Raw genomic sequence first — 14,865 nt, 5'->3', positions numbered from 1 at the left:
AAGATATCACTCTGTTGTGCATGTGGTCACTGTGATTTGTAGCTAACTTGATGGCACCTAACAATAGCAGATTACGTAGGGTATTTCCATGTTCACATATGGCATTTGACTTCATGTTCCCCGCTGTGATGCTGAACCTTGTGCCATGCGGACATCAAATACCATAATGGTTTCTCGTTGTGGACAGTGTTTGGTGGAGCTCCCAGTTGTAAAACAGGTTGGGAAGCAGGAGTGGCATCCATTTCCTAAACCACATGCCTCTGGAAACTCTATGAACTTGGAGAAACAACAATAGCTATGGAAAGACATTAGGTCTTTTGTTCATAGAGTTGATTTAAGTTCAGCTCGACTCAATGGCAATCACCACCAACAACAACATTATGAATTAGTCTGGAGACTAAGGTGTGCCTGATCCAGGCCATGGTCTTCAAAATTACATGCTATGCATCAGAAAGCTGGACAATGACTAGGGATGATAGAAGGAAAATGGATGCCTTTGAGCTGTGGTGTTGGAGAAGAGTATTGACTGCTAGGAGAACAAACAGGTTTGTCCTAGAGAGGGTGAGACCAAGTTGCTTCTTGGAGGCAAGGATTCTGAAGCTTCATCTGACATACTTTGACATGTTGCAAGGCGGGATCAGTCCTTGAAGAGGGATGTCATGCTTGGGAGGGTGGAGGGACAGTGCAGGAGAGGAAAACCCTCAATGAGATGGATTGATTCTGTCACTGGGGTAATGGGGATAAGTGTGTCAGAGAGGATGAAATTGGCTCAAGATAGAGTAGGGTTCAGAGCTGTTGTACTATGTTGTTACTGTGAGTTGCAAGTGACTCAGTGGTCTGTAACAAGAGCACAACATCGTGAATTGGGGAGCTTTGATGGTATAGTCTGTGGGGAATTGTGCTGCTTATCCAAAGGCCATGTCTCTCTAGTAGGTCAAATCCACCAGTGACTCCTTGAGTGGCCAGTCTCCCTCTAAGCAATTTATAGCCCCAGAGCCTAATGGAGGCCAGTTACGAGTCATTTTGACGATGGCAGTATTCTGAATTATGGAGCTCTGGTGTCAAAGTTCAAAGAGAGTTTGTCTGTTAATCCAAAGTCTGCACCTCTCTACAGGTTTAAATCCACAAGCAGCTCCATGGAATAAAGGTGGGCAGTCTCCTTACATGTGATTTACAGAAACTCAAAGGAGGGTCAGCTATGAGTTGGTTCTGCCTTGAGGGCAAGAGGTTTTATTGTTAATTGGGTGGTGGCTGCCCAAAAACAGCATACCCTATACCTGCTAATATAACACCATTGGGATTTTCCTTGTTACGCTAATGTCACTATACATTAGAATTGACTCACACAATAAGAAGCCTTAAACTATGAGAAAAGACATTTCTGTTTCTTAAAGCCAGTCACTTTTATTGTATGTTTGGTACTGTCAAGTCAGGGCTGATCCAAGGCTGACTCTACAGAAAGTTTTCAGAGGCTGTAAATTGCATGGAGGAGACTGCCCATCTTTGGAAACCCTGCTTACCCCATGCTCATTACCAGCCCTCCTTGGCATTTAAAGATCTAAAAATTAAGATAGATACGTAAGAAAATAATTCAGAGTTTGAGGGCCTTTGAGGGACAAATGACAGTGATTCCTTAAAATTACATACAGATAGTGCAGGCCAGATGTTTGGACAAAGTATTTATTATGTAAAACTTGGGGATTTCCCCAAGGATACATATGTAAGTGTGCTGCTAAATGACTTAACTAAGTTTAATGTCCCAGTTTCTGTGTATTCTTGGACAGTGTCTACTTATCAACAAGAAATGATCTCTCAGGGAAGTGAATTCATCCAATTTGAAGATAGCCCTGTTTGCACCCCCCTACCTACCCATCCACCATCTCTGCCACCCTCAAAGACATCTATATGCAATGACTAGTAGCCATTGGGCAGTTTCACTAGCTTTTTAGTCCTTTGTCTTTACATCTCTGGGCCTTCCTTTAGCCAGAAACCTTTATGGCTTCTGAAGAACCATTTCTTCATCCTGTGAAGGTGGGACAAGATAATGTCATGCTAGCTAGCAGGATATTTTGGACAGAGGCAGGGAAGTATCTGACTCTATCCAAGCACTAAGCACAATGGCCTGTAAGAGACTCACTTTAGCCCAGTCAGTTTACTTCTGATTTCATCTCAGTCTGGATCTGGTTGTCCAAATGAATTGCTTCTAATATAACTGCTTAACAGGACAGCCCATAAACTGGACAAAAGTAAGTGCCATAGCAATTGGATATATTCTGCCAAGATTGTTATAGATTCCTTTAAATGCTGAAAGTATGTAAACTGGGATTCATATCTCATCTTGGATCCTTCTTTCTTGAAGTGGGCTGATAAAAATTGGTGAAGTCTATCTAACACAGATTAGCATCTGCCCACATAACACAGGAGTAGGAAGCAGAAAAACGTGGATTCGAACTGTGGCTCTGTTGCATAGGTGTATAACTTGGTTACTTAGCTTTTCAAAGCTTCAGTTTTTTCATTTGGAAAAGGTAGCCAACACCGACCTTGGAAAACTGATGAAGAGGAAATCATGTATTAGTATCAGCAGAGTGTTTGGTGTTCATGGTCGTGCAAGCAGGTTGTGAGATTGGGGGAGCCTCAAAACTGTTGCAGCGGAAGAAGCCACCTTAGTGATTTGTTAACTGGAAGTGTTTAAGTCTTTGTGGGATAGGGAATGGTGGATTAGAATGGGGAGCATGACCTTCTGGGTCAGATACAGGGAACTTGAAGTTAACCTTTCTGTTCAGTAATTGCCTGACTCTCTGAACCTATTTCTTCATATCTAAACTCTTAGAAAGGCGCTCTGGGGGCACAGCAGTTGATCACTCTACTGCAAACCAAAAGATTGACTGTTTACCCAGCGGCTCCATGGGAGGAAACACTTGATGATTTGCTTCTGTAAAGAATACAGCCTAGGACATTCTATGGTGACTCGCACCTCTGTACTGTTGGGTTGCTATGAGTTGACATCACCTTGATGTTAACAACAATAATCTAATACCAACGCCTAATTATCAACACAGTCAAAGTTGTTTGGAAGAAGAATAATGCTTATATATGTGAAGTTTCCCCACACTGTCAGTGATACACAAGGTTGTTGTTGCTAGGTGCTGTCGAGTTGAGTACGACTCATAGTGACCCTATGAACAAAAGAGGTAAATTCATTAATAATGCCAATCTGTATGTTTCCAGTCATAAAAGGAATGATATAATACATAGACAAAGATTGAATGGACCAGTGTTCTCATACAAAGAGCCTATGTATATCCAATAACATACATACACATACACACACAATAACAGGCTTTGTAACTTCAAAATATAAGAGAATGGGTATCTTAAGGTTTTTGCTTATAAGATACCCATTCTCTTAAATTTTGAAATAAGTGATAAATGGTATTTTTAAGGATTTTGTATTTTTCTGTTTTAAACTAGAATCTAGTAAATATGATAGCTACAGTATCATTTTCTCTGAATTGTGTATATAAGGTTGTTGATTAATTTGATAATGGGGAGTATATATTGGTCGTATAATGCCTCTCTTGATTTTTTTACTACTGCCGCCAAGGCTGTTGATAGTGGATGAAAATAAAATTAAATCCTGGACAACTTCAATCTTTTCACTGTCTACCATGGCAATGCTTATTAGTCTGTGAGAATTTTTGTTTTCTTGATTTTCAGTTTAATCCACAGAGTGCTGAATAATTAGTAAGTGATAGTAGTTTAAAAAAAGATATCTCTTTCTTACCTTTGAGAAAGTTAAGATACATTTTAAAACATTGAGAGTATCCTTGAAAAAAATTAGGCAAAAGGGAGAAGCATTCACACAGATACACAATTGTATGTGAAAAGAATGGCTTTGCCAAAAATTGTGGGGTGTTGGTCTGCCAGCCCAAATGAAGCAGCACCTCTCTTGACTTGTGTCAGCCTGCAGGTCTGCAGGAGAAAGGTGGGCGGTCTCCTCCCCTGCAGTTTACAGCTTCCAAAACCAGGTGGAGGATCAGCAGTGATTTGGTTCGAGCTCTTGAAGTGAGGTTTCTGAGCATCATAGAAAACTTCAGAAGTACTTTCATGATGACTTTAGTGAGTCAGGACCAAAGTAAACAGTTGTCTATCCTGTTCCAGTTGTCCATGCTGAAAGCTTAAAAATCCATTTTAATTAAAACTAGTAAACAACACTTTGTTAGGCCGCATCAGTGAGCATAACACCCTTTTCTAAGGTAATATGACTTTGACACCTTTGAATTAAAAAACGATCTATGTAGTTTTAGACCAACTTTATTCTATAGTATGAAGATGAAGGAAGGTGATAATTACCTGACAATTTGAGTTTGTATATTCCATTTGGGTAAATCCGTTTTCTAGGTGGGTGTTATGCACTCTCTTAGAGTATTTGATGTTGACATGACCAGCCTTCAGCAGGTAATTGCCAAGTTTTGTCTTCTTGTAGATTTTGCCTTTCAAAAAATGAAACAAAATCTCTTGTTTATATGTAGTTACATTTAAAAGCTAATGGCTTTTAAATGGAGAAAAAAAAATCAGAAGTGTTTTTTGAAGCTACCTTTAAAAATGTCCTAGAATTAGCAGATTCACCTAGAAGACCCCAACTTTCCTTAGAAGATTTACATGTTTTCAGTCTCCTTTCTTCTGGATTGGACCCCCTTAAGACTCAAGGTGGTTAACATTCAGGTCAATTTGAGGCTTCATGTGATTTTTTTTTTCTTTCACAGTAGTAACTTGGGCTTGATGAAGTTTTTTTAATCTAGATTTTTAATTAAAGCTTCCCAGTCCTCTAAGAAATATGCCAAGGAACATCCCAAGTCGATTACTGATTCCTTCTTATGCAAGGAACTGTATATTTCAGAGTAATGATTTATTCTAAAAATTTCCTTTTAAGTATCTCCTCCTTCTGTTTGCAGTAAATGATGTTAAAATGGAGCTTTTTATTTATAAGAAGAAGTTGGATTTGCATTAATCCATTTTTGCTCTAACAGAACATTTTCCTATGTATAGTTATTTACACCACAGAATTCATATGAGACACATAAAATCAGAGTGTTTGGACTGGAGGGGCCCTCAGGGACTATCTGGTCAACCTCTTGTTTTTCAGCTGAGACACAGGCAGGCACCTTGCCCAGTCTGTGCATCACATAGCCAGCGGGTGGCCCAGTGCTTAGGACTGCCAGGCCCTCCAGACTCCTATTTTATGTGCCCTCTCCAGTCTCTGCTGCCTTTAGTTTGATTGTGGGTGGCATTTGAGTTTTTTGGTGTTTGTTGGATTTGCACGTTTGGTAAGTAAATAATCACTGAATTTTTGGTCATGAATGAATGGTGGAAGTAAAGACCAAATACTGTGTTACAGAAATATGCAGTGAAACCCTTTAAATAAACAAAATTGACCTACCTGACTTTGAACTCAGTTTCCCTTTCCACCCCAGAGCTGACCATTGTAGTCTTTGGCTGTATGATCAAATGGCTCACAGCAGATGTTTTTGATCTTCTAGAACAGAAGAATCAATAACAGAAGATGACAAGAGGAGGTACGTTTTGAATTGCAGCTGAGTTTAATTTGAATAATTTTGGCCCTGCCTCATGGATTTAACACACTGTAGCACATTACCTGTAATACAGATTCTACTGGGGAAACTTTTGGCTGAGAGAATACAGGTAGGAACATATTCTGTGAAAGTAGTTGGCCAGGATTCATGATTTTTGCTTTCCTCAATCAAGCTTGGCTTTGTCCCTTACATGAGCTGTGTGACTTTCCATCTTTTAGCATTTTATGTGTTGTTCTATTTGTATGACTTGTCTCTCTTCTCTAAGCCTTTTCTGTCCTTCTGCCTCCTCCTCTGAATAACTGCATTGAAGGCACACGGTTCAAGGCTACCAGCTGCTCCAAAGGAGAAAGGTGGGCAGTCTCCTCCCATATGATTAACTGCCTCTGAAAACCCACCAGACGGTCAGCTATGGGTCGGTTCCAATTGTTGGTACACAGCCAGAACAGTAACAGTCTTACTGTGTCTCATTTTATATCTGTCTGGCTGGACTTTATGAGGAGGAATGTGGCATCTGGGTTGGAGGAAGACTCATCGACAACCTGCGTTATGCAGATGACACAGCCTTGCTTGCTGAAAGTAGGCAGGACTTGAAGCATTTGCTGCAGACGGTCAAGGACTATAGTTTGTAATATGGATAGAAGTGTAACATCAAGAAAACAAAGGTCACTGTTGGGCCACTTGGCAACATCATGATAGATGGAGAAAAGATTGAGATTGTTAATAATTTCAGCTTGTTCAGTTCCACAGTCAACACTCATGACATCAGCGGTCAGGAAATCAAAAAACGAATTGCATTAGTATAATCTGCTGTCAGGGACCTACCTTTCCAGAGTAGTGAAGGGCAACAATGTCAGTATAAAGACTAAGTTGCACCTGATCCAGGCCATGGCCTTCACAATTACTTGCTATGCATCAGAGAGCTGGACAATGACCAAAGATGACAGAAGAAGAATAGATCACTTTGAGTTGTGGTGCTGGAGAACAGTATTGGACATACTGTGGACTGCCAAGAGAACAAACAGGATTGTCCTGGAGAGGGTGAAAACAAGTTGCTCCTCGGAGGCAAGGATTTTGAGATTCAGTCTCACATACTTTGAGCATGTCGCCAGGAGGGACCCATCTTTGGAGAAAGCTATCAAGCTTGGAAAGGTCAAGGGACAGTGCAGGAGAGGAAGACCTTGGATGAGATAGATTGATACAGTAACTGGCGTAGTAAGGGTAGGTGTGTCAGATTCAGTGAGATTGGCTCAGGAGAGGAGAGCAAGGTTCACAGTGCATAGGGTCACTGTGAGTTGTAATCAGCTCAGTGGCACATGGCAACAACATAAGCAAAATGGTTTTTTGCCCATAGCACCTAAAAACTGTATTGACCACTCTGAATTCTTGCTGAATGTTGACTCAGTATAACATTCTTCTTTACTAACCTTTATCCCATTTGGATCATCCCACCTTGAAGAAAGTGCAACCAGAGTGCTCCATAGAGGCAAGGATGGTGACACTTCTAACTTACTTTGGACTTATTTTCAGGAGGAATTAGTCTTTGGTGAGAGTACCATGCTGGAAAAAGTAGAGGGTCGGTGAAAGATATGAAGACCCTCAGTGGGCTAGACTGACTCAGTGACGACACAGTGGAACTGAGCAGGACAGAGAGATGACGATGGCGCAGGATAGGGCAGGATTTAGATCGGTTGTTCATGGGTTTTCTGCGAGCCATAGTTATCTTGATAGCACCTAACAGCAAGAACAAGATTGCTACAAGTATAATAAACAAAAATTTTACTAAGGAAATCCTGCTTTCTTCCTTCTGTTTTTCTGTTTTGTTTTGTTTGTTTTGGGTTTTTTTGTATAAAGTTACTCAAGTGTTCAGGTCTGTCATTCATCGGGTCACCATGAGTTGTCTATGACTCGACGGAACTTAACACCACCACCAACATAGAGCTCTGTGGGCCTCGTGGACAGGAAGTTATGCTACCAACCCAAAAGTGGGTGATTTTAATCCGTGGCCCCCAGGCCTGGTTTTAATTGCTTGTTTTGTTGGTTTTGGGTTTTTTGTTTTTTTTTTTTTGGGTCAAACATTTTTTCCAAGTGGTATAGAACTGGTCTATTTGCTGTACAGAGGTAACTTGTGGTTGCTGTGATGCTAAACACAGTGACACTGATGTGTCAAATGCAATAATGGTCACCCGGTTACCCATGGTGGACAGTGTTTGGTAGAGCTTCCTGATTAAAACAAGCTTGGAAGCAGGAGAGGCATCCACTTCCGCAACAGCTTGCCTCCAGAAACCCTATGAACTTGGAGAAATGATGAAAGTTATACAAGTGTTCAGGTCTTTCGTTATGAGTCATCTATGACTTGACAGCACTTAACAACATGCTGTATTTTTTAGATTAATAGAAGATAATTCTCATCACAAGGGCAATGATATCCTTAATTCTGTTTTTGAATAGCCATGAATCGTTTTTTATAATTCATTGAAAAATAATAAGGACTGCAGCCTTCAGTATGGATTACATCTCAATGTCAGGGAAGAAAAATCCACCATCAGACAAATAAGTAGCATTATGATACATGGAGAAGATAATGAAATGTCAACAATTTAAATTAGATCTGTAGTCAACACCCATGGTAACAGCAGTCAAAACACCAAACAAAAGACGGGTTGCGTTGGGGAAATCTGCTGTTAGGGACTTCTTTAATGTTCTAAAGGAAAAAAAAAAGGTGTCAGTTTAAAGAGTAAGGTATACCTGATCTAAGGCATGCTATTTTCTAGTTGCTTCTTTATGCATATGAAAGCTGCATAGTGAATAGGGAAGACTAAAAAAGAACAGATGTCTTTGAATTGTGATGTTGTCCTATGGTGAATGTCCTAGGGTGTGGATTACTAAGAGAATCAACAAATCTTTCTTGGAAGTAGTGCGACCAGGGTGCTGCTTAGAGGCAAGGGTGGTGATCTTTCCCCTTATATATGTTGGGAGTGGTTTAGTTCTTGGGGGGAAAACCCCACTGTGCTGAGGAAAGTGAGAATCAGCAGAAGAGAGGGAGACTTTGAAGGAGATGGATTGAGGCAGTGAGTCCACCAGTGACTTGAGCTTGGGAGAGAGTGTGAAGACAGCCCACGGTAGAGCAAGATTTCTGTTTGTTGTCCATAAGGTTGCTAGGAGTCACACTCAACATTAAGACATCTAACAACGTAGTTTTGGTTTGTTTTTTTTTTTTTTTAACTTAATCCAGGTGCTCTTGTTTTCTGTAAATACATAGACTCATAAATTGGTCTGATTTTCCTCTATCTCCACCTTTTCATTTAGAAACTACGGAGGGGTATATGTTGGCCTTCCATCTGAAGCTGTCAGCATGGTAGCCAATCAAACAAAGACAGTGCCAAAAAGTAAGTCAAATCCTGTAACAGTTGTTATCAGTAAATATTTGGTTTTGCACTCTGGTGGAAAATTTCTATGTCAACTTGCTGGGACTGGGGCTATGCAGTTATTTAGTTGCAGGGAATCTTATCATTGTAATTATTTGTTGCAGTTGCCACCCTACATGCTACAGTATTTCCAGAGCAAAATGTGGTTTCTGCTTTCTAAACATGGCCATGATCCATGAGTATTTTTAATTTCTTGTCAATGTGAAAATGAAAATTAATGGTTAAATAAGTTTATAGAGTCTTTGTAGAACATAAAACTAAATCCCAGTAACATAAAGATGACTCACTGACAAGCAATCTGGTGGTTAAGGGAAGAATTACAGCCTACTCTGTAATTATGTGAAATGAGATGGTGCTTTCAGGTCTAGTGAGGTTCTTTTCATTATGAGACATGACTGTAACCTTGTAGCTAGCTTCTTGCCTAAGTAAGATTCCAAAGTGCAGCTCTAATCACTGCACAATTATCTTATATAAAGTCTTTTATGTAATAAAAATATTAGTACTTTTAATTTGTACACAAGGCTGCCTTGCATTATTTATTTTCATTGTTTGTTCTTCATTATTATGTCACTATTTTATGAGCTCTGGTGGCCTGGTGGTAAGAAGCTGTGCTGCAATCCCAAGGGCACACAGTTTGAATCCACCAGCTGCTCTGCTGGAAAAAGATGGACAGTCCCCTCCTGTGTGCTTTTTACTGTCTCTGAAAACAAACTGGAAGGTCAGCTATGGTTTGGTTCCAACTTGAAGACACAGAACAACAACATTTTATGACTTAGACTTCTTGTTGCTACGTGCCATCAAGTCGGCTTCGACTCAGTGTTCTGAGAAGAGCAGATCTGAACTGTGATCATCAACTCTGATGTACTTAAGCACATTGTAACAGTCTCTGGGTCAGTCCATCTTGTTATGGGCCTTCTTCTCACACTCATCCTCCACCTTTCCAAGCATGATGTCCTTCTCCAAGGACTGCCTTCTCCTAACAATGATTTAGACTGATGTTGAGTACTGTCAAGTTGGAAGTGAATGATAGCTGACCCTAACAGAGGCAGCTAATCACTCAGGGGGAGATTGCTCAGCCTTCCCCTTCAGAGCAGCTGGTGGATTTGAACCATTTGCCTTCGGGATTGCAGCATAGCTTCTTATCGCTACTGTTAATAGTCTTATAGGAAACTAGAATATGTTCTAGATATTCTGAGCATTTAACATTTCTTAATTTTTTTCTTAAAGATTAGAAGAGAAGGGGATCATGACTCGGCTATCAAGAGGTATTGTATACGTGTCTAAATACACATAATGATGAGCAAATTGTAGATGTTGCTGTGTTTCTAAGAGGTCTTAAATTTTAGGGTTAGAATAATTTGACTCATGGCTAAATATTTAGAATCAAACATGTTTTATTTTCAAGGTTCTTTAATGATGAGCTCTGTTTTCTCTGTGGTTTCCTTTTTTTATTCCCCCTCCCCCATTTCCTTTGTTCTGCATGGAGCCAAGTTTATTTAATAAGAGCAGGTGAGTTCACAGAGAACATGAGGTGTCACGCTTCTTCAAGGCCAAAACCTTGAGAAAATAGAACTTGAGAAATTATTTCTAGGAAGAGATCAGAGAGCCTTGGATTGAGTACCAGAGTAAGATTAATGTAGTTTGGCCACAACCAGAAGTTCGTTAATAAACAGAAAAAGAGCGTTTTATCAATATGAGAAATCTGGTCAGGATGAGTAATCACCAGCCAACTGAAATGTAGTTACACAGAAAGAAATATAAAATCCTAGACTAATTTACAAATCAGATAGTGTAAAACACGTTCAGTGTGGACAGAAGAAATTGTTGTCTGAAACAGGAACCACTGTGGACCTGAGGTAGAATTGTAGTAATACAGATACAAAGGAGAACAGTAGAGAACCAGCTTCCACTTATTACCTTTCTCTGTTGTGTATTGAACAACCATTTCTTCCAAAGGAAGGGACTCTGGCAGTCAGTCTCAACAGTGAATTTCATACCTGGATCTTCACTCGATTTCAGCCATGCTGCTTGGAAAGAGCCAGTGATTCAGAATACCCCATCTCTTGAGTTCACGTGCTGTCTCTGGGAATCAGACAGTATCAGGCTTGAATTCAGGCCCTTGGACTGACTAGTTACCCTTTGTAGTCTCAGCTTTATTCTTGTAAAATAGAGCCAATGCCTGTATGGAAGGATTGTTGTTAAGACTTAAATGTAGAGCCACACAATTTGATGGGTGAAGAGAGGGATTGGTAAAGGAAAGGAGAAAGGTCAGGTGTAAAAACAGTGTATATGAACTTTGCATGTAAATCAGTATAAAATAAATTTTTTTAGAAACAGAAAAATTTGCAACATTTTGCCAGAAGGCAAACAAAGAGGGGGGAATCCTACCCAGTGCTTTGATTTGTAAATAATTCCTTTCTCAAATGAGCGAGCTGATTTAGTAAGAATAAACTCCTATAAGTGGGGAAAAAAAAAGTAAAGGAATGATAGCTTCCACTATCATTATAGGCATCCTTTTTGCCATCATCATACTATTAACCTTTTTTTTTAACCAGAATCCAGCCATTAATACACTCATTCCTCATTTAACAACCTAGGCAGGTGCCAAAGATTAGCTTGTGTAGCATAGATGATCGGTGTTACACAAAATGAAGGGTGATCACATCGGTTCACAAAACGGATCATGGCACCTTACTACCTAACTGACCGATTGCTTCATTATGGAATGGCCAGGTTCCATTATTACTAATCCAATCCACTGAGAGTCCAGCCTGGCTAAATTGACACATTAACTGTCACAGCCAACCTTAATCTCACATCACACTTCTACATTTATTAATATATCAAATTGTCCGATGTTGTTCTTTACTAGTGTAAATGCAAACTGTCAGATAATGAGAAAGTCAGTAAGTGAGAAGCAGGTGTATTGAAGCAGCTTCTTGCATTGGGCCAGTGACATTGCTGTTTGGGATGGGGGAGGGTTGCAGAATAAGCCCACAAATGAAGGCAAATAAGCTTTCGTTGCTAGAGAAAGGGGCCACAGGAGGTAGAAAAGCCATCTTCCTGAGAGGAAATAAGTAACATCCCTGGGAAGATGCTTTCTTCTGAAGCTTTTCTGTATGCAGTGTTCATAATAAGTTTCTGACCTTCCCTGCAAATTTGAGTGCCTTGCCAGTTTTCATCTCTGAACAAGTCATTTCAGTGTCTACATCAAGTAGAAAAAAGTACTCTGGTTGAAAGCAAATACCAATTACTCTCTATTTTCTTAAAAGCAGATGTGTTCCAAGCGTTGGGTTAGAATAGGAAGAGAGGCCGTGTAAGTGGCTGTCCAGCGACTGGGTGTGGTCACAGCTCTGTCTCACATGGTTAGAGGAGTCCCTTTACAGTATCTTTCAGTTCCACTTTTCTTGGAGATAAAGAAGCAAGATAATTGTTCCTCTGGATGAGTGTATCTAAAATTCCATAATAACAACAGGATGTTACTGATAAGCCAGCCAGCATAACTTGAGAAAGCTAGCTGAAATATTTCCTCACAGCTCATGGTTATTAATGCATGTGATTTTGTTGCGTTCCACTTTTCACTTCATCCCCTCCCTCCCAGTTTCTTACTCCTGAGCTATCGGTTTGATCCTAGTCTTCCCCCAATCCTTTGGATTACCAGAAAGTGTTCTAAGTTGAAATGCTGTCTATTTTGTTGCTGTTCAGGATTTACTTGTGCGTGCTTATCTGTGGTGGACATCTCTCTGAGCTTAAATTACGGGGAAGAGATTAGGATGAGCATAAAGACATGTTCTAGGAAGGACTGGAGATGCATTTATCAAACTGTCTTATCTCCAGAGATGAAGCTGGAGGTAAAAGGTGGTTAGGTTATTTTTGGAAACAAAGTCTAGAATGGTTTGAGAATGTGTTAAAATTATTCACATCACAAGTACCAGTTTGTGGTTTCCTGTGCAGATGACTCTAGCGTGAAAGCTATGCTCCTTTGGATGTATGGAGGACCTCCAGCCAGAGGAACCTAAGTGAGATCTCTTAAATGCCACTCAGTGCACCTGTAACATGAGGGTTCCCAAAAGTACTTGATCTAATGTATGGTACCAGATCCTTCCAAGTAGTCTTTTGGCACACTGGTTAAGTATTTGGGTACTAACCAAAAGGTCAGTGATTTAAATCCATCAACCACTCTATGGGATAAAAACCCCTACTAATCGGATCTCATGAAGATTGCAAATCATCTAAACTATGGACTTTAGTAAATAATAACATATCAGTATTGGTTCATCAGTTATGAAGAATATGCCACACAAAGGCAAGATGCCAAAAATAGAAGGAACAGTGATTGGGTGGGAAGGATAGAGGGTTTGTGGGGACTCTCTGCACTTTATGCTTAATATTTTATAAATAAAAAATTACTCTTAAAAAGAAAATCTGTTTTTAGCAATAAGAAAAAATATATTGCAATTCATTGCTATACAGTGAATCAGTTCCAACTCATTGGAACCTATGAGACAGACTAGAACTGCCCCAGAGGGTCCCGGAGCCTGTAATCCTTACAGATGCCCATGACCATATTTTCTCACACGGAATGGCTGATGGCTTTTCAGTTAACAGTTGCATGCTTAACTACTGCACCACCAGGGCTCCACCAGGGAAACCCAGCTTCTCTGGCAGATTGGTTGCTGTGAGTTGGAATTGACTCAATAGCACATATTAGCCCCACCCTTGGGGTTCCAACAATTAGCAAAAGGCTGGTTTATAGCAAATATATTTTTAACGTGTGTGGTATTGATAAAAGGCTTGGCTTCACCATTGTTTTATCATGTTATATTTAATTGAAAGATTCTTAGCCTCTTTTCCCACCTCACTTTGTCATTTTATATAGATGTCTAGTGCTTTGCATTGTGCTTAAAATCATAAATAAGTACTGAGAGAATTCTGAATGTATTTTGCTTAAAACCAGTAGTTCAAATTAGCAGTAAAATTAGTAGTTAATTTGTTGGCGTATTGTTACTTTCCATTGAGTCCATTTAAATACAAGACAACACTACTGGTACCCAAGTAACTGTAATCTTTCAGAAGCAGATCATCGGAGTTAACCTTCCTTTGGCTGGGTGTCGACTAACCTTTCAGCTGGTAGTTAAGCACTTAACCATTTCTACCCCCAGGGACAGATAATATTATTAACTAAATTGTGTCTTTCCAAATTTGCTAACTCTTTCTTTCTTTCTTTCTTAAAAGCTATTGTCATCATAGCTTGCAAATGAAGATTCAGAAAGAACCTGGCTCCATGGGACACTGTACTGTGCACAGACATTTTCCAAGTAAATTCTTTGCAGTCCTGTCTCCAAACCCAACCCCAGAGTCTTAGTGTATAGTTAAGAAATCAAGGGTAAAAACCAAACCTACAGCTGTTGAGTTGCTTCCAATTCATGGTGACCCCAAACCATGGCTACATGCTGGATTAATAGCAGGGAATTGGTTAGTCGGTTTGCTCATATATAGAACTTCCTGCGAGTGACCCATGAAAGACAAGTTGACAGACGGTCCTGGGAACTCTGACTTCCCAGCCTGCTTGGCTGTGCTCCGGCCATGTTTTCACCCTCGCCATTCAACACAGTTCATGAAGATCATATCTTTTCACTGATACTTTTTTGATAATTTTTATATAGCAGAATCCATATTCTGTTTATAACTTAGAAGTTTAAAGCTTATAACTGAACTACCTAAAGTAATAATATATTTATCCGTTGCCTTTCAGTATTTTTACTTCACATTCATTTGTAGCTATAAGATTATCCAACTTGTTTTTTACCGTTCTTTTTCCCCCTGTTTGATTTTCAGCTTTATAG

At 39.8% G+C, this 14,865-nt stretch overlaps 1 protein-coding gene across 1 annotated transcript; it reads left to right on the top strand.

The window, feature by feature from the left end:
- The first annotated feature begins 2,732 nt into the window (after positions 1-2,732).
- Positions 2,733-14,865, top strand: LOC102851476 (chromosome unknown open reading frame, human C12orf75). Its single transcript, XM_006897553.1, has 4 exons — positions 2,733-2,782; positions 5,541-5,576; positions 8,901-8,980; positions 14,858-14,865. Exons 1-4 carry the CDS (start codon positions 2,733-2,735, stop codon positions 14,863-14,865), a joined length of 174 nt encoding a protein of 57 aa, XP_006897615.1.

The sequence above is a fragment of the Elephantulus edwardii genome, unplaced genomic scaffold (assembly GCF_000299155.1).
Source record: "Elephantulus edwardii isolate Elephantulus edwardi_28Jun2011 unplaced genomic scaffold, EleEdw1.0 scaffold00211, whole genome shotgun sequence".
In the NCBI taxonomy this organism is placed as follows: Eukaryota; Metazoa; Chordata; class Mammalia; order Macroscelidea; family Macroscelididae; genus Elephantulus; species Elephantulus edwardii.
Note: the sequence above shows the minus strand (reverse complement) of the source record. Positions and strands in the feature narration are given on the sequence as shown.